We start from the raw sequence: 24575 nt of genomic DNA, 5'->3' as shown, positions 1-24575 counted from the left end.
AATGACATATACATGATGATTATATGCGACTTTATTTAAATCTTCATTAACTTTGCTCAAACAACAGTTTGTTTGAACATTCAAGCTAGTTTCATCCGAAAGGCGCTTAAAATGGTTTTATCATTACTGTTATGAATCCATGCTTGGTATGAATCCTTTAAGCAATTCAACAGAGAAAATACTCCAAGGAAAAAAGATGGCGTTATCAAAGGCACATTTGAATGTAAGACAAAGCCGAGTGTGCTTTAATTTTTTTTTACACTTCCCCAGAAATATTGTGTTTTTAGCTTCATTTGAGATATCTCTGTTTGCACAGAAACATCTTCCCTTATGTCTAGTACTTTTCCACTCGACATACAACATAGAAACCAACTCGCTGGACGTCACCACAGGTCATGCTTAACGGTCAACCGTCACTAGAGGGCGATGTTTGGTCCTACGGTGTCCTGCTTTGGGAAATCGTCACGCTTGGTTGGTTAACAATATCTTGTATGGTCATGAATAAATCTGTCACAACATAATAATCATAGTGAAGGTCCTTATATGCTTGAAGAGGTCAAACAGGGAGGGAGGGTGAGTGTTCCATTTAATGAAAAGTGATAATAATCAACACGTTCCTTTACTATAACATAGGTATTAAGAGTAACTTGTGTATAAATAGGTTCTTGAAAACAACAACAGCGAATACTTTGATATGCTATATTAAGTCCAGACATTTACACTCATTGCGTGTGTGTATGTGTGTGAGTGTGTGTGTGTGTTCGTGGAGAGGGGGTAATAGATGTCAATGCTCCTAATAGGAGTTTTTGCAGAAATGTGCATTAGGTGTCATGCACAGTTATATTCAAGAACTGAACATGTCAATCTGAAAGCATGAACAAACCTTTTTGTCTATTTTAATTGTCATTTGCCACGGTATGCCTAATGTTGGAAAGACTTAGTCATTTGTAGAGTGATGATGTGGACGGATTTTTTTATTTCATTTGTGTCTTTGAATAGGTGGGAAGCCATACCCGACAATGACCATGGAGGAGGTAAAAAAGCAGGTCACCAATGGCTACACGATGCCCTGCCCCAAACACTGCGGACAAGAGCTGTGAGTATGTTTTTTTTTTTTTTTTTTTTTCCTCTTCTTCTTTCGGGAATCATGAAACACAACTTTTAAGGAAAAAGACAAATGGTAAAATTGCCAGAAATCTCCAAAGATGCTTTGAACGTTTTGTGACACGATTTTTTAATAGTTCATTTGAAAACAAATAAATTTAAATTCAAATAAAACATTGATCGAAATAGGGTATCTATAGCAGTTGGAGTATTACAAAACATAAACAATAAGAAGATATATATATATATATATATATGCAATATATATTGCTGTGTAATTCATTTTCCCATTTCTCTCTCTTTCTTGTCATGATATCTGAAATCAATCATCTAAAAGTTCATCGAAAAAGGGAGAGTTACTTAATATTCAAATCAGATTAAATTTTAATATGAAAAGATAGACTTACAAAAATAAACTACGGTATGTTTTCGCCGATTTACTGTGCAACCCAAAATTACCAAAATATTTCTCCTATTTATTGTCTTCTGAATCGACGGCGTCAAGTTCACAAATAATTTCATCTACACCAGCTGGCTTAAAAGAGGGCATTTTAAGAGTGCCATACAATGGATAATTTGCTGTTGGAGACTTGAGATCATACGTTCGAGCTGAACAAAAGTATACAGTGATACAAACTCAGACTCAACGCTTAATACCCACTTCCTCGCTCATGATTTGTGCATCGGGCATCTCAGTCTGCTAGGTACCTGACAGTGCTAGGATTATGACGATAAAAGAATCCAAAATGCAACATCAAAATGCAAAATGCAAAATCATATGGAAGGGTATGCATAATGAGCATATTGTTTTACTCAATATCAATAAATGCGACTGTTATTATTTTCTTCATAGTTTTCAGTATTGTTATCTTGATTTATCTTCCTCTTTTTTTTCTCTCTCTAGGTTCGCTGTGATGACGATGTGCTGGGTGATGGAATTGAAGAAGAGATGCGATTTTCATCAGATAATGAGGAAGATTGAACTCGTTATGGAAAAAGATCACGTGAGTTTATATATATATATATATATATATATATATATATATATATATGCATATACATACAATATAAACGTATATGTGACCGTGCATCACAAAACCAAGAAAAAGTCGCACCCCTTGATTTTACGTAATTACTCAAGAAGGTGATCAACAAAGTCAATCTCGAGTTTTTCATATTTTTCCAAAACAGCTATCCTTCTTCTACATCATTCCTAAGTTTGGGCTCACAAAATGAACGGGAAAGTGTGTGTTTCAGCAGGTTTTCTATAACCCCCCTTTTTTGTTGTTGTAAAGTAGTGATATCAAGTATGTCTTGGAGATCCCTTTTCATTCCGTTGCACACTCTTCACTTTCAACTGTAATAACTTTTGAAGGGATAATTCTACTGCTTGAAAATTTGGCATTTACAATCATGAAAAGAATGTGCTTATAAAGCACATTTAACTTTAGCTTAATCTGGTGATCCCTTCATTGCTGTTTCTCCTGGGGTTTACATTGTATTTTGTATTTACATTGTATATTACATTGTATTGTCTCAGTTCACGCTTTCCTAGAGTGTGTGCTTTCTTCCCAACATTTAGATCATTTAAATTGAGTTATACATCATTTTAAAGCTTAGAGTCTGTTCTTTCAGAATCTGACCTGAAAATTGATTTCTGGCGACTTTTTGTTGGTTTTGTGATGCAGGGTCACGTATATGTATATTCTACATAACATCACTATAAATGTAAACATCGCAAAGTTTATGCCTATATTATACGTAATCAACATGCATTGTTGAAATGACTGGCTTCGACTAATGTGTTCGCTATGGCTTGCTATTTTTCACCGCCTGCGTTTTTTAAACTTCCGACATTTCATGCTTGCTATATCGATGTCATTGTTTGGTAAATGAATTTCATCTCATTTCATTTCCATATGTAATAACTACCCATGTAGACTTTTTAGACATTTATGTAGGCCTACATAGCCATTATGTAACCACGTTATATCAACCAATATCATCATTTTTAGTATATCTTTATCCTTTGCTCAATCTACATCTACATAACTATGTGTATGACAGTATCTATATGTGACAGTGCACCTCAAAACAAACAAAAAGTCGCCGGACATGAATCTTTAGTTAAGGCCATATTCTGAAAGAGCAGACTTTAAGCTTTAAAATGATGTATAACTCAAATCAAATGGACTCTCCTAACCTATCGAAATATCGGAAAGAAAGCACAAACTCAGGAAAAGTGTGAACTGAGAAAAGATGCTCTGAAGTACAGTGTCTATTCAAGCGCTTAATCTTTACCAGACCGTGCAGGCTGTGCAATGAATGGGACAAAAAACAGGAAGTAAACCACCAGAGTAACAACAATGAAGGGATTATCAGATTAAAGTGAAATTAAGCATGCCTCATTAACACATTCTGTCCATAATTAATTCCAACTTTCAGAGCAGTAGCACTATCTTTTTAAAAGTTATTAGAGTTGAAAGTGAAGAGTGTGGACAAGCTTTTTCAGAAATGAAAAAGGGATTCTAAAGACACAACTAATCGCACTATTCTACCAAAAATGTTCGAGATAAACTGCTGAAAAACCACACTTTCCTGTCCGTTTTATGATACCGAATTTTAGCATAATGTAAAAGAAGACCCGCTCTTTCAGAAAATATGAAAAAGTCAAGTTCGGCTAGGTTGACCCATTTCACTTATTTTCAGTCCTCACGCAAAATCAGTGTGTGCGACTTTATGTTCGTTTTGAGGTGCACGGTCACATATGAAGGGTTTGTTTGCAAAAACCGATAAGTCCATTTTTGAAGATTTTGAAGTACGATCTCCGTCAAAAGGTACAAAATAATACCTTTTAAATGATATATTGGTCACTACATATAAAGGTATATTTTTGAAGTTATGGTCAAAAGAAGCAAACATTTTCTTATTATTCTCTTTATTTTTCTTGAACTTTAATCGCAAATATCTCAGTTTGGCAAATATGGACTTATCGGTTTTTGCAAACAAACTCTTCTTATGTATATGAAATGATTGCCTTACAGTGCCTGACGCAGTGATGTCATGTAATATCATAGATACGATTACTCTTTATGCCAAGATTGTACTAGTTCGACATACATCAATATTGTTATAATTTTATTGCTTTACTTTCGCTCAGCATGAACTCTTCTTAGTTATATCGCATTCTCGAAATGTAGTGTTATCATGATTGTTAGCAACACAGAAATATGAATAACTACAACCTCTTCTAAAAACAAGATTCTTATAATCCTTGTGTATTGGGAAGTCTCAATGTCATGATTATATTTGTTTTCACTGCAGGAGTACCTGTCTCTACAGGACCTCGAGGAGGGACTGTATGAATACCCAGATAATGTTGTCTAAATTCGTTTATGATTGGCACATTAAAAGTTCCATCATCCTCTATCTGAAATGTCAAAGAGCAATCTAACAAACAAACAAGTGAATACGAATCAAAGTCCATGTACATCATTTTGGCAACCTAGAGGTTCCTCTCTTGTCCGAAATCCAAAGGTTAGTAATATGTTTGATATGTAATTAGCTGTAAGTGGAAAGATTAATTATCTTTTGAAAGTGACTCATTGATTAAAACGTGATTACCCGTTCATTTATAAATGACTAGTTTTTATAATTGCAATTGTTGAGGTATTTGTTGAAATATCAATGAGATTTGAATAGTTCTTCATTTGAATGCTGAGTCAATCGCAACGGGAAAAGAAGGGTGAACATGGATGATGTTTTCAAACTTTTTTTAGATTTGATTTGTATTACACATTTGATAAAGAAACTTGTGGAATTTAATGGGCATTAGTTTTAAGATTAATTATAAATAACTTTATAATTGATTTCGATCTTGTTGGTCATTCGAATTTGCCCCAAATAGAAAGAAATGTTCATTTATTTTTATAAAATTAGTACAAACTTGCCCGAAAAGAGTAAAAAAAAAAACCAAACTTTTGTTTATATATCATACATTATTAATTGTGACCGTGCACCTCAAAACGAACATAAAGTCGCACACACTGATTTTGTGTGAGGACTGAAAATAAGTGAAATGGGTCAACCTAGCCGAACTTGACTTTTTCATATTTTCTGAAAGAGCGGGTCTTCTTTTACATTATGCTAAAATTTGGTATCATAAAACGGGCAGGAAAGTGTGTTTTTTAGCAGTTTATCTCGAACATTTTTGGTAGAATAGTGTGATTAGGTGTGTCTTTAGAATCCCTTTTTCATTTCTGAAAAACCTTGCCACACTCTTCACTTTCAACTCTAATAACTGTTGAAAAGGTAGTGCTACTGCTTTGAAAGTTGGTATTAATTATGAACAGATTGTGTTAATGAGGCATGCTTAATTTCAGTTTAATCTGATAATCTCTTCATTGTTGTTACTCTGGTGGTTTACTTCCTGTTTTTTTTGTCCCATTCATTGCCCAGCCAGCACGGTTTGGTAAAGATTAAGCGCTTGAATAGACACTGTACTTCAGAGCCTCTTTTCTCAGTTCACACTTTTCCTGAGTTTGTGCTTTCTTTCCAATATTTAGGTAGGTTAGGAGAGCCCATTTGATTTGAATTATACATCATTTTAAAGCTTAAAGTCTGCTCTTTCAGAATATGGTCTTAACTAAAAATTCATGTCTGGCGACTTTATGTTTGTTTTGAGGTGCAGGGTCACAATTTATAAAAACAGGCAGAGTCTTCTGTAGGGAAGCATTAATTAGATTTAAACGTTGAGTTCTGCTCATACTGATTGAAAATATATAAATCATTGTTAAAATTCATTATAATGTTTGACCTCAAGGTTTTATGACAATGATTGTATATTCTTATCACTCTGTGTACATGCTTATGATAATATAGTTTATTGTGATATCTCACCTTGATTAACATGAAAAACAGAACACTGCAATCTGCTTATTGCAAACAATGCAACAAGGAAAAAAAAGTGTATGTATATAATTACGGTCATTTGAGACATATAAAAACGGTACGTAGTGTACTATGTAGTGGTAGAATGGCAGTTTATATACCTTAGGTCTTAACTTGAAAGAGTAACTTTTATCGATATGAATTAATTACTCTACAATTATGATTAGCATGTTTGTCATGAAGGATTTTGAGTGCAAGTGCATCTCTGTAGACACCATTGTTATCCTCATAATAACACTCCATATGATAATGTCATCATTACATTTTGTGCATACATATTACATAATGTACAATTGTTATGTTAAGCATCTTTAATGCTATGCATATTTCGTTTTAGAAGGGCATTATAATACAGTTATATGATAAGGATGTTACACATCTGTAATGCTATGCATATTTATTTTAGAAGAGCATCATAGGCCTACATTATGATAGGGTATTCACTTTAAAATGAATAAAGAAACGTTATGAAATACCTGTGGTGATGATGTTTAACAAGAATACAGTGTATTTCGTTACTGAAATGCTGATCACTTAATGGGAGCCCTCCACATTAGCCTCCTTTGTCCGCTTTCTTATTCAATGGTCGTCAATTTCACTTACGTCTCTCCCTTTCCCCCTCTGTTCTATTTGGGAAGCCATTGTGGTTCTATATGAAGAGTTTGTTCGCAAAAACCGATAAGTCCATATTTGCCAAATGGAGATATTTGCGATTAAAGGTCAAGAAAAATAAAGACAATAATAAGAAAACGTTTGCTTCTTTTGACCATAACTTGAAAAATGTACCTTTATGAAAAGTGACCAATATATCATTTCAAAGTTATTAGTTTGTACTATATGACAGAGACCGTATTTCAAATTCTCCAAAAATGGATTTATCGGTTTTTGCGAACAAACTCTTCATAATGATATCATAAGACAATGTGGATTATCATAGGCTATACTCTTGACTGGCAGCAGCAGCGGTTGTAACCATTCTTTTTTTCGTCACGGTCGTCATTGCGTATTCCTTCCAACAGGAAATAATATTGTATCTTGCCCAAGATAATTTACGTGGTTGAACAAATAGAAAAAAGCCATTCAATCTATTGCGTTACGTTATCAGCGGTCTATGATGTAAGAATGTACAGTTTTTCCCATTGATATTTTATGATAGTTATGTCTTTTCTTCTCAGTTTTATTATGACTAATGATGTGTTGACTTAATAATATTTTTAAAGGTAAAATTACGTTTGCTCAGTGGCGAAATTTTGTCAATAACATACAAACCATAATTACGTTTAGCGACCTTATTTACACTAAAAGAAACCAAATTAATCTTGACTTCATGATTTATCATTGCTTCGATGTGGTTCGAAATTATTGTTGTTGCTTCATGCCTTATTAAAAGCCGAGGCAATGTCTAGTCCAAAGAATAATCGTAGCCTTATAATAATAATAATCGTAGTATACTTACATGACTTAACGTCAATGTACATACATGACCTTAGCGATGTGATTTGATGTCTTTTATAATGTCTGTATTTGATTCATTTGGGCATTACATCATCAATCTTATGTTTAATGTAACATATTTTAATATATTTATGTGTGTGAGCGTATAACCACATGTTATCATGTGTAGTGCTATTGATTTTATATAGCCATATCTTAAAATATTGCACCAGGAACGTGATATTTAGTTGAAATTTGTCACCAGAAGATGATACAGGTATAGAATATAACCGAAACAAGTTGTATGTTTTCATCTTTCTCCCAGATAAAAAAAAACAACAACAACAAATTATGCATAAATCTTTGTGTCGTCAATTGTTCTCGTGTAATAATAAATGGTAGTTGTTCCAACCTATGAAATTGTGCAGAAATTTATCTTTATGGAATTTCGTTAAAGAAAAGGTTGTAGACATGAAAGTTGTGATTATATATTTATTTAGAATTCTGATTTGATTCTGATTTTATATTCCGATAGACAGAGATAGATAGATAGATGAAGATATTAAGTGATAGATAAATAGATACGTAGAGAGGTAGAAAAATAGGTACAGAAATAGAGAAAGAGAGAAAGAAATAGAGAAAGAGAGAGAGAGAGAGAGTATGGGCAAAGAATCGGTATTCTGCAAACTGCAACCGTTCCTCAGGAAGGAATGGTGTGAGACGCGGTAAGAGTGTTGTGATAAGTTCTGACGTCATACTATTGTAATAAGGTGTTTTTCCTTAAACCATTGAAAACTCTGCCAAAAAAAAAGGAGCCCCTGATATATGAAAACATGTAACTAAAGTTTCTAAGAGGCATTGCATTGAATGCGTTTCTGCGGCCCTTGGTGTTAGAAGTGTTCCCTTCTCAACGCTGACTTCTTTTATGGGTAGCGACACTGATGATTTTCATCATGATTACAAGGCTTATCACATTCCTTTTTACTGCTGTAGCTGTCCATGGTAAGCATGCCTGCCGATAAGCTGTGCGATTTGTTATCTTAATCATCCGTATGAACCACAGACGTTTTAAAACGTAGATCACTCTTTTAATTATAAGAGCATTTGAAGACAGACAAGTAAATTGTGCCATAATGTATGTGTTTAAAGTGTTGTATGAAAAGGTTTTATTAATTGGTTGAAAGAATATTCATCAGCCTGTACATTCTTATACAGGTGGTCTATACTGAAATTTTCAAATAATTTATAACATGGTCTTCATGAAGATCTATCCAGTTATTCAAATTTCTCAGTACAACTAACAAGTAAAATTCAAGAAACTGACTGCAATGACAATATTACACCTGCTCATGCTATAGAGGTTGTGAACTGGCTTACGTGGCTGATTTGATTGACGGATATAGTAGTATATTCCTTTGTTTTTTATGAAAAATAAAACAAAAATAGACAATGCAGCGCTTTTCGAAAGCAAGGTCTTGAGTTGTCATTGTCAGCATCGTCATCGTTATGATTATTAACATCATCATTATTATCATGTACACTGACACATACAAAGTATTGTTTGAAACTTATACATGAGAATGGGCAACTTTCCACTATTTACCTTTGTTAGTTTGTTGGAAGTACAGACCAACTTTATACGGATAAAATATAATCGTGTCACGTTAGAAGGCATAACGTGAATGCGTATCTATCCTTAACATCCTTTTCGTGATAAAACAAACAACAACGAAATGTAGCCATACAACTAACAAGGAATTGCTTCAATGTAAAATATAATCGTTTCAATCAATGCCCAAAATACACGCGTTTTAATGTTCGCATGATTTCCTTAATAGACTGTTGCCCGTAATGTTGTCATTTTTTTTGTTATTTTCACAAGGCTAACTCTTTGTGTATAGATAAGTATGAATGTTCTTTTATCCAGCCAAATTATGTCTAGTATGCATGAAACAATATTATTTCCATAAGAGTAACTGTCTATGGTTCTACTGAAAAAGTAGTGAGATTGTATTGTTTTAGAACTCGGTTCAAATCAGGCACAATCGTGAGATAGTATACTGTAATTTTAGTGTAGCATGACTTTATGCAAAAGTTATGGTAATGATTGTAAAGAAGAAATCGCTAATGATACTCTTTATGTAACTATGATCCTGATGATGTAGATGATGCCATCAATAGTCTAAGTTCTTTATCGTGATTATTTTTGAAGTTCAGAAAGTCATGGAAACTGACAGGGAAAAAAAGGACAAACAAGCAAGACAATAAAGAAGGGAAATAAGAGCAGCGACAAAAATAATGGCAATGTCAGGTTACCAAGGCTCATGACAAATACACTGCAATATACTAGGTGTTTCGAAAAACATTTCCCAGTTTTGATTCTTAGCAATATTTAAAAACTGCATATCAGATAACACTGTCATTGACATGAGTGATAGCTGAATAGTGTACAATTTTGTTGGAGGTGGTTTAAATATGAAAGCACAAATCACTTTCATAAAATCCATGATTAATTTCACGTTAAGGTTCCAGATTTTGTTCTATTTCCAACCGTCTGTACAAAACTTTCACTTTGCACAGGGGTCAATGGTGTGTATATGGGAGTGTGTGGTTAACACCCTGACAATATATGGTCCTGAACAATGGCCAGGGTTTGAATGCTTCATTATTTATTCATGAGAAATTCCACTATCACAACTATTCTTTATTCAGCCTCTGGCAGTATCTGTGTAAAGTCACTTCACTGAGATGTCATTCTAATAGATTTTGAAGCACTCAAAGTATCGCGAAGTGATTTAAGCTACGGTCACAAAGGTTCGTACGAATGTCACTGTTCGTATGAATTCTGGAGATTCGCAAATGGGGCACAGATTCTTATGGCCTTCTTTATACGAATTTTGTACGAAAGCTGTTAAATTCGCAAGAACAACTTAAGACCTGTTAGAGAAACGAAATTATTTTCAGTTATACTAATGGCCCTAGAATTCGTACGTTTTTCGTGAGAATGTCTTGAGTTATTCTTTCGTCAGACTTACGGCCGTCTTACGATTTCTTTTTGTCGTAAGATGGTCGTACGTGCAACACATGGCTGGCACTCTCAAATCATTCGTAAGAAAGTTGAAATCTTCAAGATGGCAGTAGTGCCTACGAGACTACAACTGCAGCTGCATCTGCAAGTAGAGGATGACATGGAGGAGGAGGTTGTTGCTCCAACTCTCCCCCCCCCCTCGCTCCTTCCTCCTCATCTCCCTCCTTTCTTTTCTTCCACTTCTCCCTTTTCCCTTTGATTGCCTTTCCTTTTGGTCCCATATTTAACAGAGATGCTTTCTGGTCGAATACCTAGAACAGAGTGAGGATTTGAACTTCGCATGTTTGGCTTTATACCCTCTAAAACTCAACAGCTGTACAAATTGTGTACCTACGCCTTACGAGTCCCTCACGACCAACTTACAAACTCGAAGAGTTGTTCGTAAGAACGCCGTGCGAATCTCCGTTCGTGAGGCCCTCTTACGAAACGAAAGACGTAAGAGCCCTCTATGGACGACTTAAGGCGTTCTTACAATCATCGTAAGAATTAAAGGCTTCTAGAATTGTCTCTCGACCCTAAAACAAATCTTGCGTAGTTATTACGATGTTTGTACGGCGTTCATACGGCCGCCTCACGAAGAGAGGGTTTCGTACGAAGTTTTAAAAAAAATCTTGGACCAGATCATCGACCAGGCTACGAACTGACAAACGGTCTACGAACGCTGGTTTCGTACGGCCTTCTTATGAAGATCTTGCGAAATTGTCTAAAAATCGTTCGTACGGCGTTCATAGCAGCTCGTAAAGGCATTTTTGACCAAACCTTTAAGTCATTCAAGGGATAGGAATATTGATGCTGTCCTTGATGATGATAATGATGATGTAAATGATAGTGATGATTATGATGATAACGACAATAATGATAATCATACAAATTATGTTGGTGATGAGAAAAAATGACGGTGATGATAATGCTGCTGCTGCTAATGATCATGATAATCATGACAGTGACATGGATGCAAAATTTGAAAATGACTGCCAGCTGGAATGAAAAATTAATGAGGTGTTTGCAAGCACATGGAAACATGTGCTTACATTTTCCATGTGCATGCATTTTACCCTTTACCGTGCATGAATTCAGACTAGCAGTGCCCAGGGTAATCCACATGAATTATTGATATTAGATAAAGCATCCACGTGCCTGGGAGCGCGAGACTGACACCTTGTCAACAGGTGGTTCAGGCATGTCCATTGGTCAGGGCCATTGTCAGCACACACTCACATACTCATCGTTGGTTCCTGTGCAAAGTTCAATTTTTGTACAGAGGGTTAAAATTTAACCAAAATCTGAAACCTTATTTCAAAATCAATCTTGAATTCAATGAAACTGTTTTATGCTTTCACATCAAAATCACCTTCAACAAAATTATACACTATTCAGCTATTACTCATATCAATGTTAGTTTTATCGGATAAATAATTTTTGAACTAGTAATGATCAAAATTGGGAAATGTTTCTTTAAAACACCTACATGTAGTACAAGAAAGAAAGAAAGCGATACACACACAGCAACAACAACAAATGTCTCTTTCTTTACAGACTGACAGATAGCAGGTGATGTCGCACTAATATTCAATGCAAACAGATGCAAACATATCATTGCTCTTTGCAGCAATTTCACACTGAAAAAAGACTCCATTAAGTTTGTAGAAGCAGCCCACACGAATCTATTCAACCTATCACAGAGGGTTCTCGACACGCCAAATCAAAGCAAAGCAGAGTGGAACAAACCTTCTTTGTAGAGAACAGTTTCTCACGAGCTTTTCACGAGAAGGGATGGTGTGTGTGTATTTTTCCTGCGTCTTTTTTTTTTCTGACAATGAGATAATGTTTTCTTTGTCGATGAATGCACCCACACTTCTCCAAGCCATTATTCACCGTATGACATATACATTTATATCTCACATTTCCCATTTCAGTGAAAACAGGTACACGAAATCCACCTATACAAACCACTTTACACATACCCAGACACTGGTACATTCCAAACTTTAAAACTCAGCCCTATTAAATTTTATTTATTTCTTTTATACCCGAGTTTCTGTAGAGGCTACCCTGTCACCCAAGAGGAAAATCAAATTATTGCAACGATGTGCTTTTAACTGATGGAATTATGTTTTTCCATCATTTATCCATTGATTTTTTTGTTTTAATATTTGTTTGTATGTCCCTGCATTATTTCACAGTGTGTTCACATTATGTTCACATTCTCGGTTGTTTTGGTTTATTTCTGCATTTTTTTCACCAAATACAATAACAAATGAAAACAAAGTGATACAGATTATGCGAAAAGAGAGTCTAACATACAAATCAATATAAGAAATGCCAATTTCATAACAATATCAGTCTGTCATAACAACGAATCAAAGCAACATGTTAAGGCATACTGTATCTATTTATGAACAAATGAAGGGGAAAAATCAATACAGAGGACCGTTATTATAAGCAGAGCTTGAATTGGATGAGGCCCTATCTTAAACATACGAATTACACCACCAATAGTCGGTTATGTAAAAACACTCGAATTTAACAGTGTGAAGAGATTTCACAATGTGTTTATAATGTATTCACACTGTGGTTCACATTGAGTTCACACTGTCAGTGACTGTGGGACACTTTGTTCTTTCCAGCACAGTATCATTGGCTGAAATGGTGCAATCGTATCGACAAAACAGCAACGTCAGTAGTAATACGAGGGTCACGAATGCGAGGTGGTTGTATGCTTAGCTCGATATTATTGCTTTATTACATTGACTATAGGCGCTTTGCGGATTGACACTGTTAAACTACCGGACGGGGCCCTGCTTCTGAAATGCTACGACGATGCTCGCGTTGTCCAATCTGTTCAGTGGACCTTCAGCGCCGACGTTGCCGTCATCACCAGTCTCACCGGTGGCGACGACGACTCTGACGTCCAAGTCCTCTCCAACAACACTCTCGTCATCCGTGATTTCGGCGAGTCCCGTGAAGGGAATTACAGCTGTAGTGTCACACAAGATGACATGACCCAAGTCGCTGTGGTAACAATTTCTAGAGGTAAACCTTGTGCAGTGCTCTCCCGTTATACTAGTTCTGAAGACGGTCATATCGAAAATCTCGTTACAACAAAGTAAGAACCCGTGTCCCCAAATTGTCATATATGTACCAGCTTATCAACTTCTTCGTATGGCTATAACGACATTTTATGATACAACAAAAGAAAACTGCCATTCCCGAGGACTTCGATACAATGAGGGTAGATATAGATGTACTACCTGCCGAAACTTGATAAAGTGGATTCCGAAGTCCTCGGGACTGGCAGCTTTCATTCGTAATATAGAAATTTCGTTCTAACCGAAAATTGATGACCAATAAGAAAAGAACAGCGGATAATGTTGCTGCCTCAATTTTTACTTCGTTGTAAGCGGAATTTCGTTATAACCGCGTTCGTTACAAGGGGAGTTCATTGTGTGTTCAACTTTAGAATAAGGGTTAAGTGAAGGCTAGGAAAGATGTAGAGGAAGGGTAGAAGAAGTGTCGTGCTTGAGAGCGAGATAGATAGATAGAAAGAGAGAGAGAGAGAGGGAGAGAGAGAGAGAGAGAGGGAGGAAGGAGAGGGAGAGAGGGAGAGACTATATAGGGAGAGAGGAAATACGGAGAAAGTGAGACATGCAAGCATACTTGGGTGCTTCAGATTTTCGCGACCCGGACGTTCAGAGAAAAAAAAAAAAATGTTGCGCATGCTTAAATTTTGCTTATCAAAACCGACTTCGTCTGATTTTCCACGTTTGGTACTTGGACATTTTGCGTCCGCTCAAATTCACACCGCAGAGAACTACTTGATGCAATGAAAACACATGGGGCGCAAGTTTACAAGGCAATCTTGCCTCCCCGTGTATCTAAAGCTACTTTGCAACATGACGCAGGGAGAGATCGAGGAGATCTGTCAACGCAATAGTCGTCTTAAACGAATGCATAGCAAATCTAAAGCTCCCTGGTAATAGAAGGTGGGGAATAAAAATGTGAAAATCCGAGCTTAAATGGGAGATTCAATGTGTGTGTGTCTGTTAGTGTGTGTGTGTGTGTGTGTGTGTGTGTGTGTTCGTGTGCGTGGGAAAGGCAGACAGAGATAATAAGAGAGAAATATATATATATATATATATATATATATATATATATATACATTTTTTTTTTACAGAAAATACAGCAATATTAACAAATTACTCACCATGTCAGTGATGTTTGACACGGTGAAACTCCCAACTTGATAGCATTTATAGTAGGCCACAATTCTAAATCGGTCAAGCGTCGCAAACAAAAACATCATGCCGTTTCAAGATTTGGAACACAGTCGCCGCATGTTTGTTGTGATGAGAGAGAGAGCAATATTCTGCTATATGGAAAACCAAGGTTATACAAATGCACCAAGTAGTCTTCTTTCATGCTACAAGAAATAGAGGACTTTAAGTCGTAAAACTGAAAGAGACTCGTGCCATATGTCTTTACATTTTGGAGGGAACAACATGACTCAGAATGTGATGTTAAACGGATGCACAAGAATTCAACCAATTACAATTATCAGTACTAAATAATGAGTGAGAGAGAGAGAGAGAGAGAGAGAAAGAGAGTAAGAGAGAGGGAGAGAGAGAGAGAGAGAGAAAGAGAAAGCGTGAATGGATGTATAGATCTGTGAATAATTAATTGATCTTTGTAAATAAGCATTTTCGTTCTTCGCTTTGAATTTTATATTTTGTTTTGTTTATGCTTCCGTTAAATCCCATAACGCCAGGGTATACTAGCTTGAGAACGTCTTTTGTCTGAGCTGTAATTTCATGAGCACTTCTGTAATAGGGATATACACCTGTATAATCGGCTTGTTCAAGTGTAATGATTTTGCCATTTTCATAGTCAGGTTGAACAAATGCATGCATAATCGATGTCTGTATAATGTATATTATGAACGCACCTTAAGCCCCACAAGTGACCATCACGCGAGTCCCACTGGGTGAGGGACACTTGCAGCTTTTTTGCCTTGTCGATGGCTCGACCTCCACGCCAGTCAGCTGGGAGTTTCTGCAGGACGGCACGACCACTGCTCTGGAGAGTGGCGACGAGCGAGTTCAAGTATTGTCGAATAATACTCTCATCATACCCGACTTCCGGGAGGAGGACGAAGGAATATACACCTGTTTCGCCGGGAAGGATGGCCGGGAGGCGCAGGCTCGCGCTATTGTCAGATTAGGTATGGCGAAAATTTACATTCCAGAGCTGTTTTTCTTGTTGAATGTGGATTATGGGTATCTTACAATCTATCAAGGGGAAATAAAGAAAAGAAAGAACAACAAATTCAAAACAATGCAAAACAAAGTGAAAAAAACAATTGCCTGCTTATTTTGACGATAAGGTTGACATTAAATACTTTATATTAATATATCGTAATTTATACTGTATACCTCCTTCAATGTAGGCCTCCAAATCAGCTGCATACATTTTGAGGAATCCATTACTGTGCCAGATTCTTATCGCGACAACCACAGTTACAAGATAATTGAAATAGAAATGTGACTGACTGAGATAATGATCCCTTCTAAAAAGGCAAATATTTTCGCGTGAGTATTTTTTTTTTCTTTTTGTGGTGCTAGGCCAGTTTAGATGAATTTCGGGTGTTTTCAATTCTAAGGAATCAGGACATTAGTTAGTTGGCAGTATGTTTGAAGCATATATTTTTGCAGTCCTTCACTAATGCAACACACGAGTTTCTACCCAGTGCAATCCTGTTACAACGAACACGGTAATAATACCGGTTACAACGAAGTAAAAATTCAGGCCGCAACATTAGGAAAAAAAAAAATGGAAGAAAAACATACTACCTACATAAACAACATTAGAAAAAAAATACACAAACTCACAAAAATGTAATTAATTTTAGTATTTATATTTAGTATTTAATACTTTTAATTAATTTTGATATCTATAATTGATTATTTATTGGGTGTAACGTAAATTCGATATAACGAAAGAAAACTGCTGATCCAGAGGACTTCGTTGTAACGGGAGTCCACTTATAGTAGAAGCTTCAAAACTGAAATATGAAAATAAATAACGGCTATTCTGTTTTTTATTCGTTTTATTTAACGATTTCTCCAGCAGTTCCTTCCGTTCGCATTATTACATACCAAGCCGAGAATCGCGACTTTTTCCTCACCTGTCTCGTGGAAGACGCCCCCGGCGATGACATCTCGTGGTCATACAGACCAAGTACTTCCGGGTCGTCACAGTCCCTTCCCACGGGCAATGACACAACTCACGTGCAAGTCTTGCACAACAGCACACTGCTCATCAGGGACATTCAAGTTGAAGACAAAGGCACGTACACCTGCAATGCCTCGCTGTCTGGTGGGCGGTGGAAGCTGGCACATGCCGTTGTCGGAGGTAATAAAAAATATTTATTTGAAAAGGAGAAAACCCATCTCGTCATAGACATGTATTCCATTACAACAAACTCTCTTGAAAAGGTGATTCAGTGGGTCCAAACTCCTACATTTCGTTGCTCTTTTTTTTTTTTTTTACGAGGTTATAAGGTAGTTGTTATGTTTTTAAGTCCCCGTTATAACGAAGTTCTCATGCAATAAGCATTAAGTATTTTCTAAACCATAAACAAAACGTACGTTCTGCATGCGCAACGCATTTCAAATTTCCTCAATTTTTCAAGGAAATAATTTTATAGAGCCGTACGATTTCTTTTTTTTTATTATTTTTGGACGAATGCTTGAACAGCCGTGGCTATCATATAAAATATATAAAAAAACTAAGATTATATCATAAGCCTCCGAAGTACCGGTTGTCATAAATACCATCTATTGTTGCATATGCATACATTAAAACCTTACAGTACTATCATAATCAATTTCAGCTAAGTCAAAGCAATTGGCTAAGTTGTATTATTGAAACGCCATCCCCCGATTAGATGCCAACATGTGTTTATGTGTAATCTATCTTGTCTGAAGTAAAAACAAACAAACAAAAAGAGTACGGGTTCGCTGGATACGTATTATCACGTATATACTGCAGGTTGTATCGACAATACTGATTTGTTTTTCCTCCTCTGCTATAAAACAGGTGGAATACCAGGGGCAAGTGTGAACACTCTGCTTCTATTTTGGTCCGTTGTCATCGCGCTGTCGTTGTACACGAACCAACCGACTTTCAGCCTGCCCGGATAAACGTTTGCCTCGCTTCAGCGACAAGAGGGAAGATGGAAAGAGTTCAAGCTTCTTGGAGACATGGAAATTTCATGAAAATATGTCTTGCTAGGATTCATAGACTAACAGTTACTGAAGCAAATATTTTTTCACACAGCAATAGATATATAATGTACTCTTAAATGAATCCCACAAGGATAGGAACATCCATCCCCCAGCATTCCCAGTGATCAGTAATGTACTAGCCATCCCCTTTAAAAGGTACTCTCCATGAATGTTATATCAGCATGATATTCTACAACGTAGAACACCATTCCATTATAGAGTGATCTCACATAATTATTACAACGTGTAACTGATTTCTTTCGTAACCATGCAACTCCAAAGCCGAGTATGACTCCGTTCTTATGTTTTTCTTTGTGTTAGTGCGTACGGTTATAGCGAGGAACCGGTTATAACGAAACTCGTTATAATGGCGTTTTACTGCAGTATAACATCTGGTATTACATGTATAACATGCCCTCGAGAACAAATTAAAATTAAAGAAAATAGTGATAAGTCCCTACCTCCTATTGGGTTATCATCTTGTAACTTATGACTGGTCTACACACTCAGAATAAGACATATTATAAGCAGGTGTACATACAGGTGTAGAGACGTTTCCATGCACGCTGTAGAATCTTATTCAGTTCAGTTCAATTCAAATTTATTTCATATTTCCACTTTGTCAAGGATGAGATTACAAAATTATTGACAATAAAACAATTCTAGAATACAAAATATATGGAATCATGTCTTTTGATTGAAGAAGAAGAAGAAAAAAAAAACATACTTGACACACAGATGTATATTATGGTCATATCATATCTATGAAGATGTCACAAGTATCAGAAATATGATGGGGCCTATATAAAAGCTATAACGCTTGTAAAACTGTAGGTTCCAAAATTCATAGGCATATAATTATACGGAGAACGGATATGTTTGTCTTGACCAACTTAGAATTATACTGTACCAGTACAAAAATCGATAAAGAATAGACTAATGAACCACATTGATAGATATCGCACAAACCAGACTGTATACGGATCTTGCGGTGTTTGAAAAAGAATGCTATATTTTGATGTATCGGTACCATTAAATAATTTGGTGCTGCGGACAAGGACAAAAGATTGGGAGGATAAAAAAAGTTGTCAAAAACTTGGTAGTCATTGTAGTGTGTATCCACTAAGTAATAACTGTTTTGATTTGCGTTTAAAGGTGAATAAAGATAAGGAAGAGGTAATATCTTGAGGGAGGTCATTCCAATATCTGGGACCAGTAACTATTGTTATCTTTGCACAAATAGTGCGAGTACGGGGAAGTTGATAGGCGTCACTCTGGCGAGTAGGATAAGAGTGGATAGAGCGATTCCTTTTGAACATGTGTATAAGACAGATGGTAAGTCATTAGTTGTTAGTTTATAAATGACAATTCCAAGATTATAATAAAATAGGTCTGGAATTTTGGAATTTTTAGAATTCTATTTTGATGAAAAAAAAAAAACAAAAGAAAAAACAGTTGGTATGAGCAAAATATCTGACGTGGTTTATGATTCTTAATTGCACGCTTTTGAATACGGAGAAGGGAATCCAATAATGAGTGAATTGCATTTCCCCACGCCAAAATTCCATGATTAAAGTGTGGAGATATCAAAGAAGAATATATACTCTGCAAAATATAAACAGGAAAGAAATGTTTAAGCTTATTCAAAATTCCGTTATTTCTGGACAAAATTTTACTTACAAAATTAATGTGAGTTTTCCAGGATAATTCTCGGTCAATACAAAGCCCTAAAAACTTTCTGTTATTAACCGGTTTTAAACATAAATCATTTATTTTGATATCATATCATATGGGCACGACACTAACGGAGGCCCGGTGGCCCGGGGCCACCAAAAATGAAAGTCGGGCCACTAAAATTTTTTGAAAAGTATGTCAATAAATTCGTTACTTTTTGCGCCGGAAATTAGCAGTTAAATTTCTTTAAAGGATGGATGGAAAGGACTGAATGAGTGCCCGAGAGTGAGTGTTGCGAGTTTGTTGAGGTTTATCTATGAGAAGATATGTCCAACTTCCAATTCTTACTACGATAAAACTTAAATATTTGACTCATTAGAAAACAGGACTTTTAGTGTGTTTTATTGGTTTTTTTTTTTCGGGCCACCAAATTTTTCTCTCGGGCCACCAAAAATGTGAAATTGACGATTTTGGTGGCCCCATCGGGCCATCAAACAAAAAAGTTAGTGTGGAGCCTGACATATGGGACAACTTTTGTTCAAGGATAATATTGTTGTCGGACTATTAAAAACACATTATTTTATTTTGTTACTCAGCATACATTAGTTTTTTCTCTAATGGAGTTGCAATCACTCTAGTAGCACGCCCCTTGATGAACAGGACAATGTATTTTATACGTCGTAGATGATTGCCCAGATGTACATGATTTTTACATGTGTGCTTCTAGCTTGTTGCAAATTATTATTTGTCCTGCAAGATACAATACTGAAGCGCTCTCTTGAATGGTAAAGTTGAATGGTAAAGGTGTTTCTACTTAAAAATAACGAGTTAAATAAGACACAAGTGCAGTATCAATGTAATGCACTCTATGATTGAGATCACTTGTTAGTTCCCTTTCTATGTATTTGTATCTTGTAATAATTCAAATAGAGGTGTGTCAATGTGAGCTATACCATTTCATTATCAAAAACTAAATTCAAAATGTTATGTCTTGCTTTTGTTTCTATTTGTTTTAAAGTCTCATCTTTTTTTTTTCTATCAAGGGGATGGCATATTTTTGTTGAGATTGGAATTTAGAATAATCAGCAACCATTTATATGACATATCAAAGAACATAAAATTCTGAGAGAAATTAAAAGTATTTCAATAAAAAAGAGCTTTTGAAATGCCCGAGCTTCCAAACAACGAATTCGTCCTTATAGGGACCCCCCTTTAACGACCCCTTTGTTTTGAGTTGCTTGTGGATACAAAAGACGGTAACGAAAAACGGGATGTTAGGAAAGAAGAATAAGAGCGTTCTTTACAGTTCGTGTACATGTCGATGCAAAGTAAATGAAGAATAGTTTTAGCTTCATCGAGCGGTGGATATTTGTAGGAGTTACGAGTTAAACAAATATTGTGAAACCACAAGATGTGAACGCTATACATGAACATGTACTGGCTAAGAGGGATTAACGGCAGGATACAAGTACAGCTATACGTGTTTAAGCTACGGTCACAAAGGTTCATACGAAGTTTAAAAAAAAAAAAATCTTAGACAAGACCATCGACCATTCTACGAACTTACGAACGGTCTATTAACAGTCTACGAATGCTGGTTTTAAACGACCTTCTTAAGACAATTTTACGAAATTGTCTTAAAATCGTTTGTACGGCGTTCGTAGCAATCTATTCTTGATGGTATTTGTAACGGAGCCATTACACTGAAATCTTAATATGACCTGTCTTATACCGGTAGGGCTGAACAAGTCGAATAACAAAAAGAGCAAAACTGTCATGAACGAGCTATAATTGTAAATCATACAAACAATAGATAATCATGTGTATGCACACACACACACACACACACACACACACACACACACACACATGCACACACACATAAACTTTATATTGTATTGTACATTACATGTATATCATAAAGATTATGATATCCATATATCATATTTAAATGAACACACATACATGTACGTGTATATGAAGAGTTTAATCTCGAAATGGGGATAAGCACCATTTCAAATCATTGGGATAGAGTTTTTTTTTTTTTATTATTGGGATAGAGTTAGCAAGACATCAAAATGATCGTCTCAAAGAAACACAAATGGAGTTTGATTGTTTTCCGATGGAATGTCATAATACCTTTATTTTTATGAAGAGTTTGTTCGCAGAAACCGATAAGTCCATAATTGTCAAATGGAGATTTTTGCGATTAAAGGTCAAGAAAAATAAAGAGAATAATAAGAAAATTTTTGCTTCTTTTGACCATAACTTCAAAAACATACCTTTATATGTAGTGACCAATGTATCATTTAATAGGTATTATTTTGTACTTTATAACAGAAACCGTACTTCAAAATCTTCAAAAATGGACTTATCGGTTTTTGCGAACAAACTCTTCATATATATGTAGTATTAGTATCCGAATATTTGTTCACATATGTCATATATATAAAGAATGAGTTTATTCGACTAAAAATTTGTAGCGGCCTCCGCCTTCTTCACGAGTCTTGACAATCTTGCCAAGAGAATATACGTGATTACTGCAGTCGTCATGATATACTTAATAAATGCTGCTACATAATTATGATATATAAACATTCCTGTTGACATGTAGCTCGCCTTTCGCATACTTGGCTAGTTACTAATAAGCATTAATTGTCATAGCACAATTAGTGTACATAAAGTTAACACTTAAACTTAAAGATATTTACAATGCATTCCGACAAAGCATTATAACTTCATTATTCTTAACATTGTAAATCTATCTGATTATATGACTACATATAACTAAAAGGGAGAAAAACATGTCAGTTCCTGGAAATACTGACATGTATAAGGTAAAATGAATTATGTAAAAAGATAAGAATTATTATTGATGGTAGGGGAAGTTGGGGCAAGATGGGACACGGGGCAGGAGGGACAATGCGATAACTATCAAAGTAAGCACCAGAGGGCACTATAATCTGATAAAAAGCACGCTGTCAGGAAGCCATCTTTACGCTCTGTGAAGCTGAGATTCTCTTGAGCTTTGGAGGACAAACGCAAAAATTGATATCGATGACGGCAGAATTTCTGCAGTTAAGAAATGTATATTATCCCTGGATCCATAATATGAAGAAAGGTTGAACGTTGATATTGTGTGGCTTTTATAGTATATACATCAAGTTTATTTCACAAAATGTAGGCAGACTGTAAGTCATTGCACGTATTGTGTAGAGCGTAGAAGTGTAGTGTGTGTGTGCATGGGGCAGGATGGGACATCCACCTCGGGGCAGATTGGGCGGGTGTACCATCTTGCCCCGTCATATTTGATAAGGTTAATGTATATGTTTTATTCTTTTTGCAGTTTCAGTATGGTCCGGAATTACAAACGAAAGAGCGTCCGTTTCAAGTGGAACACGGAAATGTGCGTCTTCATTGTTTGTCCCATCCTGCCCCAGTATGTGGGGCAGGATGGGACAGATTTGGCTATTTTGAGATGGCTATTACGTAAAATAAAAGTAGGCAATTAAGATGATATTACGTGTGATAGTGTTGCCTTACACAATCTTTGTAAATCCTGTTTCATGTGGAAGTTTGTGACGTAGTATTTGAAATAAAGCACATTTAGTGAAATGTGGCGCATCCTGCCCCACATTCCCCTATTAGTAGAGCAGTTAAGCCCTCAAAATCATGAGAATTGTGCAAAATTTGACTAAAGCATGAAACTTTCACTAGTGTTAGTACATACCATAAGATTCATCTTAAGATCGGGAGGTATGTCTGATCTGACCTCTGATAACCTCCAGAGGTCAATGAACTTTAAATATCAGAATATTGATGTTTGGATGCATTTGTGAATGATAGGCCTAGATTGTGGTTACGCTGCACTAAATATGCATTTGTACAGCTACAAATCTGCCGTTTCCACAGGGCATTGACAGGTTTCTACCTTTGATCTCTGATGATCTTTAGAGGTCAATGTCCTCAAAATACCATGATATTGATCTGTGATGTTATTAGTTAATGATAAACATGGTTAAGATGTGCAAAACAAGCATATCTGTTTTACAATGAAATTGTCTTCATATTCCAAAGAGCAAAGACAGGTTTCTACCTCTGACCTCTGGTGACCTTTAGAGGTTTTTATGACCTCAGAATATCATAATATTGATCTGTGGTATCATTAGTTAATGAAAAACATGGTTAAGATGTACAAAACAAGCAAATCTGTTTTACAATGAAATTGTCTTCATATTCCAAAGAGCACAGACAGGGCACTACCTTTGACCTCTGGTGATCTTTAGAGGATGTACAAAACAAACATATCTGTTTTATATTGTAGCCCAGCTGGCTACTGGCACATAAAATAAAGAATAGAATAGAATAGAATAGAATAGAATAGAATAGAATAGAATATGATAGAGAGTAAAAGAAGACAGAACACTGCATTCGTTTTCCTGTTCACCCTGTGACGTCAATAATTATGCTCAGCATTTTCCCCTTCTTGGAGTTTATGAAATCGTTTATCTTCCTTTCAGCTATTTTTTTTTTTTTTGTCGAAACTCCCTCTCCCAAGAAAAGTCTATGGTCATAGGAATTCATAAGTTAGACATTGGCTACTTTCCCCGCTAGTGGTCAGTTCCAATGGCTCTCCATCCCCAAAGTCCCGCACCAAATTACGGGGAATGACATGATGGCGTGTTTTACCCTCTGATCCCCAAACATATAAATGATCTTCTGAGCTGGAAGGTCGCCCTCCTGCCAGAATTTATCCCTCTAAAGGGCTTTTTACACTTGCAAATTTTTAATTTTTGCTTGGTCCCGAGAAATCAGTTAGAGTGGCAAGTTGTAAATGTGATGACAAATCCAATATCTGTGTATCTGTACAGTAATGGTCGCCGGCTTGGAGAAAGTCGTAAGGAGCTTTTGTTAACTTACACAATAACGACGTTGTCTTCATATATATATATATATATATATATATATATATATATATATATATATGTGTGTGTGTGTGTGTGTGTGTGTGTGTGTGTGTTTGTATATATATATATAAGAGA

General features: G+C 35.8%; 2 protein-coding genes across 2 annotated transcripts; both read left to right on the top strand.

Annotated features, from left to right (window-relative positions):
- Positions 1–371: 371 nt before the first annotated feature.
- Positions 372–4491, top strand: LOC140230295 (tyrosine-protein kinase receptor Tie-1-like). Its single transcript, XM_072310460.1, has 4 exons — positions 372–471; positions 1000–1096; positions 2009–2108; positions 4429–4491. Exons 1-4 carry the CDS (start codon positions 396–398, stop codon positions 4489–4491), a joined length of 336 nt encoding a protein of 111 aa, XP_072166561.1. The 5' UTR covers positions 372–395.
- A 7924-nt stretch (positions 4492–12415) lies between these two features.
- LOC140230165 (neural cell adhesion molecule 2-like) lies at positions 12416–17775 on the top strand. Its single transcript, XM_072310352.1, has 5 exons — positions 12416–12452; positions 13334–13609; positions 15525–15794; positions 16703–16984; positions 17672–17775. The coding sequence occupies exons 1-5, from the start codon at positions 12416–12418 to the stop codon at positions 17773–17775; spliced, it is 969 nt and encodes a 322-aa protein (XP_072166453.1).
- Positions 17776–24575: the final 6800 nt, after the last annotated feature.

The sequence above is a fragment of the Diadema setosum genome, chromosome 6 (assembly GCF_964275005.1).
Source record: "Diadema setosum chromosome 6, eeDiaSeto1, whole genome shotgun sequence".
NCBI classification, from domain to species: Eukaryota; Metazoa; Echinodermata; class Echinoidea; order Diadematoida; family Diadematidae; genus Diadema; species Diadema setosum.
Note: the sequence above shows the minus strand (reverse complement) of the source record. Positions and strands in the feature narration are given on the sequence as shown.